Here is a 12,752-nt window from a genome sequence, read left to right as displayed (position 1 = left end):
TTTTTTCATCCAATTTAAAAAGACTTGGCTTTCATCACTTCAGATTTTTTTTAAAAGATATTGTATATTTCCTCACATAAATAAAACAAATTCAAATTTAAAACCATGTGCTTTGTTTTAATTATTGAAACATCATTCACTCCAATGTACATGCAATACAGTGGAGCATTGTTACATTATTTATCTGTGTGCAAAAATCAATACATAATAGAAGTATTGATATTTACAAAGCTTTAAGGTTTTTCTACTTTAAAAATTGTAGTAGTTTAGTGTACTGTAGTTAATGACATCCCAGTTCACCTCTATAGAATTATTCCCCTAAGTGTCAGTGTTAAAACTCCACAAATGATACAGCTCAATAACTACTAAATATAGTCATATTTTTGTACTTATACAGGAAATCACATGGCCGGATTGCACAAGCAAATATACAATTTGAAATTAAAAGCAAAGGTCAAAACAATGTTTAATACCTTGCATTCCTAGGACCAATTGCAACATATTAACCATTCTTACTTTTGAATATGCAGTATCAGTGACACATGCAGACTAGAAGTGGCCAGCCACAGTTTAAACATGAACCAAGGGGTGATGTTATACCCAATCACATTAAGACCTACAGTACAAAAACATAATCATCCTTGTTAATGAAGAACATATTCACTGCTTTGCTTAACCAGTAGTGCGTGATGCAATCTTGGACTCAAAGAGTAACTTCATGCAGGAGAGTTCCCACATGCGAACCATGAAGCCATCCAAGATGCCGACCCTGATGGAACGAGCGGCCTGCATTAAGAAAAACCTCAAACAGGTAAAAACAGACTCCAAAATGTGCTCCCATTTGTTGTTTTCCAATAAATTGTGCCACCCAGGGACTGAAAAAGCCATATAAGGATGTAATAGATGTCTCCTGGGGTGACCCGCAAAGGGCCGGCATGAAACCGCTCACCTTTGTCAGACAGGTAACAAATAGGGGGGATGATAATACTTTTTTTTTTGCAATTGTGTAAAAAAAATACATGCACATGCAGGTGCTCGCTGCTTGTTTTTACCCACAACTCCTGGAAGGTGATAACCTGCCCTTGGATGTCAAGAGACGAGCACAAAAGCTACTCAAGTGTTGTGATGGTGGCAGTGTCGGTAAGCAATAATAAATTGCTACAAAGCCATATTTTCTATTGAGTATTAATTATTATTATTATTCTTTTGCTGTAACATTTGTTACAGTTGAACCGTTGTTTTGTTTTTGACTGCACTGGTTTGTTACTTAACTGTGTACTAATGTTAAAGAGACGTTTTTTTTTTTTCTCAGGCGCATATACGAACACTCCTGGGATATCCGAAATAGTGGAGAACATTGCCGAGTTCTTAAACAGACGAGATGGCATTCCAGCCGATCCTAAATACATTTGGATCCACCCTGGCTCGCAGACGTCACTCACGGTTTTCAACACATTTCACTCTTTCAGAGACAGTGATCACTGGAGTATGTGTTGTGGTAGTTAGTAAAAGAGAGTCATTGATATTGTAAATGCTGATTGATGGCAAAAAATGCCAAATGCATTTCATTCTGGGAGAGGCTGAACGATTGGTCTTTTTTTGGTGTGTTTCTAGAGCAAAATACAGATGGTGACACTTATTAGAATTTGCCTAAGTACTCTGTATTAAGATGTCAAATGGGGTCCACAAAATATTCCCCCTAAAAAAAAAATAAGAAAAACTGTGCACGAAAGGGTTAATCTTTCTTATATAATCAATTGGCTTCCATTGACGGTATTACCTGTCTAATTAATATTGATCTAGTGTTGAATTATGTAACCCTACCCAGGCAATCCTGACACTGCTTGTGAACAGAGAAGCCTCCCCCAAGTGTGGGGTACTCATGCCAGTCCCGGGACACAGCACAACCCCCTTATCTTTAGAGGCCCTGGGGGGAGTGGTGGTCCCCTACTTCCTGGATGAGGACCACGGGTGGGAATTAAGGGTGGATGAGTTGCGTCGCGCACTGGTTTCTGCACGGGGTGTGTGCCAGCCCGTCGCTTTGTACGTCATCAACCCGGGAAACCCAACGGGTGAGATTTTCAGAAGCCAGACATGTTTACCTGTTGATGTTGAATGACCTTGTGCCTTCTCAGGTCACGTTCAGAGCAGGAAGTCCATGGAGGAGGTCATCAGGTTCGTGGCAGAGAACAAACTCTTCCTCTTGGCTGATGAGGTGAGCCACCAGAAAGTTGTCTTTTGGTTAATAGAGATCACAATAATTGGGCAGTGGGTTAGATAAGACATCAATATTTTACATGCATGCAAAAGTTGTAAGTCTTGGAAAATATTAATAAAAAAAAAAACACAATATGTCATTGAAAAAAGGTGAAATAAAAATAACATGGTAGTTGAGGTTGGGTGTTTTGCTTGGGATAAGCTCCAGCACCCCCCTATGATTCTTCTGATTATAGGTACATCGGAAACTGAATCATTAAGTAGAAGTATATTTTACACTGTATTCACATAATTTGGTCCACAATTTTTAAAAATTAAATGATCAAATTTGGTATGAAATATGTATATATGCAAAAATAAATGATTTATTAAGCCATTAAAATGAATAAAAAATACATTTTGTCATTTTCGGTGAAAACAAAAAACTAATAGCAACAAAACAAATGTGAACAACCGTCATTTTTAGATTATTCTTTGTTTTTTTTAAATGAAACAACTTAAAAAAAATAAAAATAAAATTGAAGACATGACAAAACCATAGAGAAAAAGCAATTTGTGTGATGTCTTACCCACAGGTGTATCAGAGCAGCATTTACGATCCCGAGAGAGAGTTTGTGTCTTACAAGAAGCTTCTATGGGAGCTTGGATCTCCTCTAGCCCACACACTGGAGCTGGCCTCCTTCCACTCGGCCTCCAAAGGCCTCCTGGGAGAGTACGTCCATGAATCACGTGACACGCCAGGTCACAGCTCACATTGTTTCCTTTTACAGGTGTGGTCTGCGAGGTGGATACGTGGAGCTACTCAACATGGACCCTGCCATCATGCCATACATCCAGCAGACCTTCCATTTGGTCACGTTGTCTCCCGTCTCTGGACAGATTGCCCTGGACCTAATGGCCAAGCCTCCACAGCCGGGAGATCCATCCTACCCACTTTATATCCAGGTGAGTCCAATACCTATTCTCGCCTGATGCAAAAGACGTTTGCTTTTGTAAAGACAGAAAACGACAGGAAACGGAGAGTGCAAGGAGCACGCTGCTTGACAACGTGAAGCGTGCACAACAAGTTTTGAATAGTCTGCCTGCTGTCAGCTGCCAGCCAATTCAGGGAGGAGCCTTTGCATTCCCTAAACTGCATTTGACAGACAAAGCCATTAGAAAAGCCAAGGTGTTGCCATCCATTCCTTATGAGATGATTGACTTGGCCTAACTCAAACACTTGTTTCAGGAAGAGGGTATGCAACCTGACATGTTCTACTGCGTCCGACTTCTGGAAGAAACTGGATTATTTGTCAGTCCAGGATGTGAATATGGACAAAAAGAAGATACCTACCACATCAGGTTAGAACGGGGATGGGGAAACTATTCGGCCCGGGGGCCACATTGACTTTAAAAATTTGACAGATGGGCCGGGTCAGCACAAGATAAGATACAAATAAAAAAGTGCATCCGTTAACAGTACATGTGAAACATAAACAGGAAAAAAAAAAGGACTAAAGTCTTAACATACTCATCACTTATCATTAAAGTAATAAGTATAAAGTACAAGGTAAAGTAAAAAGGAATGTATTGAGAAATATTAAAATGTCATTTAAAAAAGATAGAGGGACTGTAAAACACGAAAAACAAATAAGAGTGGACAGAGCTACTGCGACCGGCTTCCGCGTGACAGCGCCATCTTGGGAAAAAAAAAGACAACATCGGCGGGCCGGATTAAAAGGCCTAGCGTGCCGAATGTGGCCCGCAGGCCATAGTTTGGCCATGCCAGGTTAGAATGAATGTATTATTTATCAGGGCCTAACATTTATCAAAAGAAAAAAAAACTGACTGGAAAGAAATATTTCCAGTGGGTGATTCTGATGACATCACTACACTCCTGTTTTGTTTTTTTTACTGTACAGATTTTGCATCATGACTCCTGCCGATGTTATGGAGGATCTTCTGAAACGTCTCACTACTTTTCACTTACAATTCATGAAAGCTTTTGCATAAATCCCACTCCAAAGATTTTTCACCTCTATGTCTGTTAACCAATAACATAATCATGCTGACTTTAACCTGATCAAATCTGTCATAGTTGTATTCTTTTAATTGTAAAAGTGTACATAAATCAAAAAGGAAAAACTAGACAAACTAGCAAATTAAAAATAGATTTAAATTGTTTTATTGTCTTATGTCCAATCTATTGTACAGCACTTTTGTACAGCTGTGGTTATTTTTTAAAGTGGTCTATAAATAAAATTAAGGGTTGAATTTTCATTTACTGGAACAAATATAATAGAAAAAAATATATATGTACACAAATATGACCTCATAAGTCAACTCATGAATGAGTCTGCATAACACGAATGAATTTCATTAATAAATCATGATATCACAGCAGGGCCTGAACACAGAAAGGTAATTGGAAGGTGTGGAAAAAAAAAGATAAAATAAAAAACGAACAAACAACAAACAAAAACATAATCAGTCTAACTCACTCTCATTTTGAGTCCACGGGTTGGCATCGGTTTGTTTGAGTAGATCCACCAGCAACGAGAGGAGTTTGCTGTCCTGGAGAGAGCGTCCGTCTGCTGGCCGCCTGAGATTGCGGCTCAGCATTGCCTGTATGGATGTGCGAATATCCCATAGTAGCTCCCACGTGGCAGCTGATAGGTGGCAACGGGCTAGAGAATGCCCGGTGAGTGACACTTCCACTCCATTGCCTCTTGCTGGAGGAACAAAAATAAAAGGATTTCCAACAGGCAGAGAAAATATATGGAATAAAAGACATTGGATTTAAGTCCATGACATTTTTCCCCTTTAAAGTTAAGTTTCTCTAAATAAAAACTAATACTTTTTAAGTAGCAAAAATTTAAATTTAAGAAATTACGGTTGTTCACAATTTTTTTGTTGCTATTAGTTTTTTGTTTCACAAAAAAAATTACAAAATGTATTTTTTATTCATTTTAATGGCTTAATAAATAATTTTCTTTTGCATATACATATTTCATACTAAATTTGATTATTTAGTTTTGGGGTATTATAAAAAAATTGTGGAACAAATTATGTTAATTCAGTGTAAAAATATATTTCTACTTACTAAAGAATTCAACCTAAAAAAAAAAATCACATCTGGAAGCATTTAATTCTGTAACTAGAGGAACTATATGTTGCAAAAAATATTTTGCAGAATGGAGTCAAAAACACTACATAACTAGTTATTATTCAATTGAGTTCTAAAAATAAATAAATAAACAAGTCTTTCTCAGCAACAATGCACAGTGTTCTCCCCAAAAAAATCCCTTTAAGTTAAAAAATAAGGGCCAAAACGGTGTTCAAGTTTTTAGAATAAGCATCACTCACTGGTCTCAGTAACATCGCAGTCTGTGAGCAACAACAAGGCGAGTGGATGGACTGCGGACGAGTCGCGGATAAAAACGCTGCCGTTGGACTTCACAGCACCAAAGAAGGTGAGCCATCGAAAAGGAAGCTCTTCATTTCCTCTAAAAAAATAAAAAATAAATTGGACAAACAATGACAAAATGCCAACCATCCTCTATGAAGTGAAGAGCATTACCTGTTGACGGAGGAGCGGTGAAGCAAAACATTGCCACCAAGTGTGCGAAATGAAAGCCTGTTAGGACGAAAGCGGCCCCCCTTGGTCACGATGCCTTTCTTCACCTATATGGGGAAGGATTATTTAGGTGTAATGGTTAGAAATAAACCTGCTAAAAATATATATACTTCATCATATGGGCATTAATCTTAGAGTACTGTGCTTTCAAAAACAAAATAGTAAATAATTCAAAATACATGATTGACTTAAAAATGGTGAAAAGGGTTCAATTTTTAAAAATGCGACAAAGAAAAGCAAAAAAATACAATTTAGCCATTATATACATGATTTCTTGGGGTTTGAAAATTGTTCTCCTTTTCTCAATTAAAAAAAATGCAAATAAGTAGAAAAAAAGTTTTTATAAATTAAAAAAAAAGATTTTAAAAATGACCTTTATACCAGCATAAAATCAATTATATAAACACCAAAGTCCTACAACCCTCATTAAACAATTGAACTCAATCTTTAAATCCCTCTTAAAGATAGTCAAATCTCAACATGGTATACAAACTATACATGGACAAAGAAAACCCCAAAAATACAATTTAGCCATTATATAAATTATTTCTAGTGGTTTGAAAATTGTTCTCATTTTCTCAATTAAAAAATGCAAATAAGTAAAAAAACGTTTTTATATATATTCTTTTAAATGAGTTAACAACAAATCTCAACATGGTATACAAACTATACATGGACAAAGAAAACCCCCAAAATACAATTTAGCCATTATATAAATTATTTCTAGTGGTTTGAAAATTGTTCTCCTTTTCTCAATTAAAAAATGCAAATAAGTAGAAAAACGTTTTTATATATATTCTTTTAAATGAGTTAACAACAAATCTCAACATGGTATACAAACTATGCATGGCCAACAGCTCAACATTGTATCAAAATGTAGTGAAGATACTTTTTGAACTCCAGCATACCTGTATGAGGTTAGGAAAGAATCCGGCAACCAACACGGCATTAAGCAGCTGCTCCTCCTCGCTGTAACGGTTGACCAAAGATGAGCGAAGCTGGCAGTCGTTGGCACGAAACACCAGCTGTGCCTCCCGCAGGTTGTCGCTGAACTGAGAGATGAGACCTTGAAGAAGTGGGGGAATTCAACAGTCAGATGGAACTTTGGGTATTCGTGTGTGCTCCTGTGCAACTCACCATTGATAAACCGCAATCTGGTCCTGGATAAACTGTTCTCTTCCAAATAGCGGTCTCGGTCCTGGCGGTCTCCTTCGTGCTGAAGCCTCCTCCAACCCAGCAGGGCACGACTGAACACCAGGTAGTCGCTGTAGCCAGAGCCGGCTAAAGTAGCTTTGGCCTTATAACAAAGTAGGAGAATGAGGACGGAGTCGACGTGACGTTTAAATAGTTTTGGATCGCACCTCGCTAACCAACGCTCGGTTCTGCAAACTGTTGTGGAAAGGGTCTCGGGTGAGGCAGGCGGCGACCGACAACATAGGCAACGCGCATCGGAACACGGCGCCCAGCACCAGGACTTTGCCCAGACGAGGGTCGCAGGACATTGAGGCCACACGTACGCCTAATGGAGTCAGTGTTTCAAATTGGTCCAGAACACCTGTGAGCCAAACAAGGGGCAATCATTCAGACAGAAGAGAACTTTTACTATGACTTTTTCCACTTCTATTTTAAGCACAAAAAAAATCATATAATCGTCAATTAACATTAGCTATATTACTATAATAACAAGATTTTGACTTAAAAAAAAAATAAATAAAGTGTGGTGACTAAGGCTTTTTTTAGCAATCTTTTCTTTTTCACTGTTCTTCTAAAAATGTATCTATTTATGAAAAATCTATTTTTCCCCTTTATACAATTTAACTCTTGAAATATATTTTCCATATTCTTCTCTAATTGTGACCTTGTATATTATTAATATGCCTTGCTGTAACCCACTCATTTATCATCTGTAGTTCTAGAATAGGCTAAAAAATATTTTATATTTCCATTACTTTCCATTAAAGAAAAAAAAAAAACGTTAGTGTCAAAAGTGTAAAAGGCTCACCAATGTCTTGCAAATTTTGGACGGCGTCTGACACAGCCGCCTGTTCTGGGCTATCCAACACTTGGGACAAAAAGTCAACAGCCTCCAATGAAAAAGGAAGAAAAAAATGGAGTATGAACATATTAAGCATTGAGCCAACAAGGCATTGAGGATCTACCTTTAATTTCGGACTGTGGATTTTGGCTTGAACCACCAAACTTTCCAATGGGGTGCGCAGGATCTCAGGGATGGGGAAGGGAGTCATAGCATCCAACTGCTTGCGTGGGAAGAGATGATAGGCTTGCCCTGGCTGACAGCGTCCTGCTCTACCTTTTCTCTGAGTTACGTTGGAGCGGGAGATCCACACGGTATCTAGACAAGACACCTGACGCACATTGACGCGACTTTAGTATGCCGCAGCAGTGATCAGATCATTCCCTCGCTTTCAAATGATGTGGTTTGGGACCTACTTTAGTACGTGGGTCGTAACTATGCTCCTTGTGGGTCCCTGCGTCCACCACGTGAACAACATCGTCAATCGTGATGGAGGTCTCTGCGATGTTGGTTGCCAAGACAATTTTCCTCTGCCCCTCCGGAGGCCGCTGGAAAACCGCCTGTTGGTCTGCTACTGACAAACTAGAGTGCACTGGAACAACAAGGACAAAAGGTTGCCTTTTCATGTATTTTATTAAGAAAAAAAAGTGGATGTTTGTCTTACATGCCAGGATCATATGTGACCCCGAAGAAAAGTGTGGTCTCTTCTGGAGGGATTCTTGAACTGTTTTAATGTCCTGCCATCCGGGAAGGAAACACAATAAAGCTCCTGTGGAAGAATATAATTCTGTTAAGCTAAATGTTCATTGAATTTGCAATATAGGATGAGGAAGCGTTTTTTTTAATACCTGGATCACCATTTCTATCAATGTGCTCAATGACATCTGCAACGAGATCCGTATCTGGACTGATGTCATTTTTTTGCCTCTGTTGGTGACACAAGAGGCAGAGTTTAGTAGTAGTAGTTTTGTGACAGTTGAGAATTGTGACAGAATGTCCAATTGAGCATAAACTATCCAACCTCACCTCATCATCTGACTCAAAGCTGAGGCTGGAAGAAAGGGGCCGCCCCATTTCTCTCAGCACATCCTCTAGGTATCTATCCTGCACGGGATGCATGAATCCGGGCACCTTGACGATGGGACATCCTCCGAAGTATTGGGCCAAGCGTTGGTTGTCTCCGGTGGCGCTCATCAAGACCACTCGCAAGTCGGCGTTTTTGCTCATGCAAACGCGCAGCAGTGCCAGGAGGAGGTCCGTGTTGACGTCTCGCTCGTGGACCTCGTCCACTACTACGTGGCTCACGCCCTTCAGGGTCGGGTTTGACTGCAACTTCCTCAGAAGGACGCCCACCGTCAGGAAAAGCAACGCACCGGCGCTCTGCTCTGGTGGTCTGCTTTCGAGTCGCACCTGCATAGAGAGGGTGAAATGAATCATACCTGTCAACATAAGTTTTTGCCCTATTTTAGACATTTTTTGTTCATTTCAGTCTACACCGTATAACAACTTCTGTCCAGGATTTCTTTTTAAAGTACGTGTTTTTCTTCTAAAACTGATCTTGTTTTACCCATTCCAGATCTAATCTGGATCGTCTCGGTCACTGGTAGCAGAGGAAAACGTATGTTATCCACACGCACATTCCCCTTTCACACATCGCCTATTAACTCTATAGATATAGTGCGTCAGCAAGCAATGTACGAAGACAGTCAAGCCGGCAGCGTCATACAGCGACATCTACAGAATCTTGAATTTACTGCATACAAAAAGGCGCACTAATGATTGGGCATGGTGTCAACATTGGGGAAAATTCTAGACATTTAAGTGCACCCTGAGTGAGTAAATTTATGCCGTGCTGCATTTGTTTGGTTTATCACTTAAGCGGAATTGCAATCTTTAATAAGGCTGAGCAATTGGCCGAGATAGATAGGTATGAATGATCAAAATTCATTATTAAATCTGTTCTTTCGTAGGGTTAACATACAGATGGAGCGTGGAGGGGCACAATAGGAAAAACCGTTCCATTTTTATGTCTGTATAATAACATGATTGTGACCTACCTGATAGCCCACAGAGGGCTTGAGAGTGGGACCCATTTCTTGGGCCACGCGTTGAGCCACCGACACGGCACTGATCCGCCTAGGCTGCGTTACCAGAATGTTGCACTGGGCGCCGCGCCCCGCCATGACGCCATCCTCCAGCAAGAAGCGAGGAATACGAGTGGTTTTGCCGCACCCCGTCTCGCCGGCGATCACGACCGCCCGTGAACCGCGAACGGCTGACAGGACGCGCTCCCGGTGGCTGTCCACTGGAAGTTCTGTGCCCGAGAGGGGACCGGCGCTCTGCCACTTCTCCAGCAGGTACTCGTTAAGGCGCTGCTCTTCTTGCGAAGACCGTGGCATGTATAGTTTGCCCGTGATGGCATCCAGAGGGGATTCTTCCTCTTCCAACTCGTCCTGTTTGAATCCATCTTCCTCATCCTCGTAAAGCTTTTGCACTTCTGCTTCAACTGGATACTGTCATCAAAACATAAATGACATTATGATATTCCTTTTCTCCCAATATGGACGGTAGGTAGCCATTTATTGACTTGACTCCGACGGGATTTGCTGACCTGTGCAAGATATTCCTTTATACGTTCTTCCAGATGCAGTGGCACTTCTACTCGGAAAGGACGCCGCTCACGTTCTCCTGCCTCTTTAACTTTGGCTCCATGGTACTTGGCGTGTGTCAGTGGGTTATTATTCTTATCTAGCAACTGCAACTCCTACAATGAGAAAAGTATTAAGCCTTAGTACAGTTAGGGGAGATACAAAAGAGGGAAAGAAAATTCTTTATAACCTCACCTTGAGTTTCATACAGGCTAGAGCCGATGCTCGCTTTTCCGCCGTGACTCTGTTGCTCGCCGTCGCCGTGAAAGTCATTTCCTGCGGCCAGCGCAGCTTCAACTCACACGTTTTGATCTTTCCTCCTCTTGTCGTGAACCGCATCAAGTCCTGTTGTTAGTCGTAAGGTATTGAAGCGAGTGCCCAGCTCCAAACACTGAATTATATTCACTTACTTTACAACGTTGAGATGACGAGGCAACCTGAACCACCTTGGTCAGGAGAGCTTTGGGAAGAGGGAAGAGAGCGAGGGCTTCTGAAATGTCCGATGAGATTTCAGGTGGCGATTCCGATTTGACGTGGGCGTTTTCACTTTGGAAGGGTTCGTCATCGTAAAGAGCAGAACGTGGAAATCCGCTGCTCCTGCCGGATCTTCTCTGAGGGAGCTGATTGGCTGGACCAATCACACCAATTTCCTGCGTGGGGAGGAGAACATTATCCACCGTGCTAGAGAAACAAATGTAAGAATTCTTTCCCTCTTGGGATCATATCATGTACGAGGGCTCTCATATTAAAAAGTCAGCATATGGGCAGCCTACTTTGGCTTAGTTTCTGGAAAGAAATACTATTATATCTACGAATAATACACAAAACATACTTTGAGCTTGTGGCAAGCAGCAGCTGCGGCGCATCGTTCTGCGTCAATTTTCTTAGAAGCAAAACCGTCCTCTTCAATCTTGTAGGGCCATTGTAAGGTCACAGTGGCTTTCTACAAAATATGAGACAATGATGTGATGACAACACACAATAAGTCGGAGAAATGACTCGCGTGTTTCTGACCTTGATACCCGCCTCCTCAGTGCAATTGTACTGAATAAGGTCAGACAAGTTGTTGACCCCCAGTGAACGAGATATGGTGCTATTCAGAAGACCTTTGGGGTCTGGGAACTCCTCCAATAGATCTGAACTTGTATTTCCTGTGCAATAATGATAATAATACAAAAATCATATAAAACAAGTAGTATTAATGGGTTGGGTTAATTTCAGTGGTGATCAAAAGAAACCATCCAACAAACATTGATTGATAATCCATATTTGTTATGTTGTTTCTTTTTCTTTTCATTTTATGTCGTTTTTATTCTTTAATTAAAGACATTTGGTGGGCCTTTTTCCGCAGACATAAAAACATTCCAGTATTTACAGTGTGTTACATTGATCTCATGGGTTTATGATTTGAGACTACAATTGGATGGTTTGACGCACGTTGATGCCCTTGACATATGTAGCGGCTAGCTGCAGTGTTAGCAAAGCCGTGTCACTCACCTCGTTTAGGCTGAGATCGCGACGTGCTGTAAGATCGATGGCTGACAACTTTCATCCCACACCAGCGCATCCCTCTGTCCCACTGCGATGGTGTTGGGACCCCTTTCTGTAGACATTGGCCAATGTTGCACAACGATTTTAGACGCACGAGTAAAACGCCGGGTAGCGCCATCTTTCAAACTACAATTTGTTCTTTAGTGGTCAAATGTAGTATAAAAGTAACCCACAGCGACCTCTGTGGTCAAGATTATTTTAACACCTGTTTGTATTGTCGGGTGGGCGGTAACTCGCGTCGGAATATAATATTACATATACATGGAATAGATTGCGATAATACAAAGTTATTGAATAAGAAAAAATATTTAGGTGCGTCCACTGTATTATATAGTATTTTTGTTATTGTTCTGAAAGAGGCCTACGACTGACTTTTGTGATTAAAGTAGTTAAAGGTATAGTAAAATAAAGACGCTTGAGAAAAACAAATGATGATAATAATGTTTATGATGAAAAAATGTATTTGTTATTATCCAACGACTAAATCAAGTTTTGTAACCGTGGACTAGCACCACAAGGTGGCATCAATGATGCCACCTTGTGGTGCTAGTCCACGGTTTCATAATAACATAACATAGTCCACGGTTTTCATAATTTCATAATAACATGAGATTTCACTTCAATGATGATCATTGAAGTGAAATCTCATGTTATTATGAAATTGTTCACAACCTGAAATAAAACC

The 12,752-nt window shown here is 40.3% G+C and overlaps 2 protein-coding genes across 2 annotated transcripts; one reads left to right on the top strand and one right to left on the bottom strand.

Annotated features, from left to right (window-relative positions):
- The first annotated feature begins 666 nt into the window (after positions 1–666).
- LOC144202024 (alanine aminotransferase 2) lies at positions 667–4,379 on the top strand. The gene is made up of 11 exons (XM_077724947.1): positions 667–811; positions 873–962; positions 1,032–1,140; positions 1,313–1,443; positions 1,829–2,072; positions 2,136–2,215; positions 2,793–2,929; positions 2,988–3,162; positions 3,230–3,385; positions 3,446–3,558; positions 4,119–4,379. The coding sequence occupies exons 1-11, from the start codon at positions 719–721 to the stop codon at positions 4,207–4,209; spliced, it is 1,419 nt and encodes a 472-aa protein (XP_077581073.1). The 5' UTR covers positions 667–718; the 3' UTR covers positions 4,210–4,379.
- dhx30 (DEAH (Asp-Glu-Ala-His) box helicase 30) lies at positions 4,285–12,185 on the bottom strand. The gene is made up of 19 exons (XM_077724946.1): positions 12,014–12,185; positions 11,531–11,667; positions 11,349–11,459; positions 10,927–11,166; positions 10,712–10,861; positions 10,480–10,632; positions 9,926–10,381; positions 8,895–9,278; positions 8,717–8,795; positions 8,533–8,637; positions 8,285–8,460; positions 7,993–8,199; positions 7,836–7,917; positions 7,195–7,388; positions 6,971–7,130; positions 6,742–6,899; positions 5,777–5,880; positions 5,563–5,702; positions 4,285–4,928 (listed from the first exon to the last, which is right to left on the bottom strand). Exons 1-19 carry the CDS (start codon positions 12,183–12,185, stop codon positions 4,684–4,686), a joined length of 3,453 nt encoding a protein of 1,150 aa, XP_077581072.1. The 3' UTR covers positions 4,285–4,683.
- Positions 12,186–12,752: the final 567 nt, after the last annotated feature.

The sequence above is a fragment of the Stigmatopora nigra genome, chromosome 9 (assembly GCF_051989575.1).
Source record: "Stigmatopora nigra isolate UIUO_SnigA chromosome 9, RoL_Snig_1.1, whole genome shotgun sequence".
In the NCBI taxonomy this organism is placed as follows: Eukaryota; Metazoa; Chordata; class Actinopteri; order Syngnathiformes; family Syngnathidae; genus Stigmatopora; species Stigmatopora nigra.
Note: the sequence above shows the minus strand (reverse complement) of the source record. Positions and strands in the feature narration are given on the sequence as shown.

What these genes read in the sequence shown, in the direction of transcription:
- dhx30 (XM_077724946.1), bottom strand. Translation starts at nt 12,185, where the DNA reads ATGGCGCTACCCGGCGTTTTACTCGTGCGTCTAAAATCGTTGTGCAAC. An exon ending in GCGATCTCAGCCTAAACGAG is followed by an intron (nt 11,668 to 12,013) that starts GTGAGTGACACG and finishes ATTATTGCACAG; the next exon opens with GAAATACAAGTTCAGATCTA. An exon ending in CACCGCTCCTCCGTCAACAG is followed by an intron (nt 5,703 to 5,776) that starts GTAATGCTCTTC and finishes TTATTTTTTTAG; the next exon opens with AGGAAATGAAGAGCTTCCTT.
- LOC144202024 (XM_077724947.1), top strand. Translation starts at nt 719, where the DNA reads ATGCAGGAGAGTTCCCACATGCGAACCATGAAGCCATCCAAGATGCCG. An exon ending in TTAAGAAAAACCTCAAACAG is followed by an intron (nt 812 to 872) that starts GTAAAAACAGAC and finishes TGTGCCACCCAG; the next exon opens with GGACTGAAAAAGCCATATAA. An exon ending in CAACCCGGGAAACCCAACGG is followed by an intron (nt 2,073 to 2,135) that starts GTGAGATTTTCA and finishes GTGCCTTCTCAG; the next exon opens with GTCACGTTCAGAGCAGGAAG.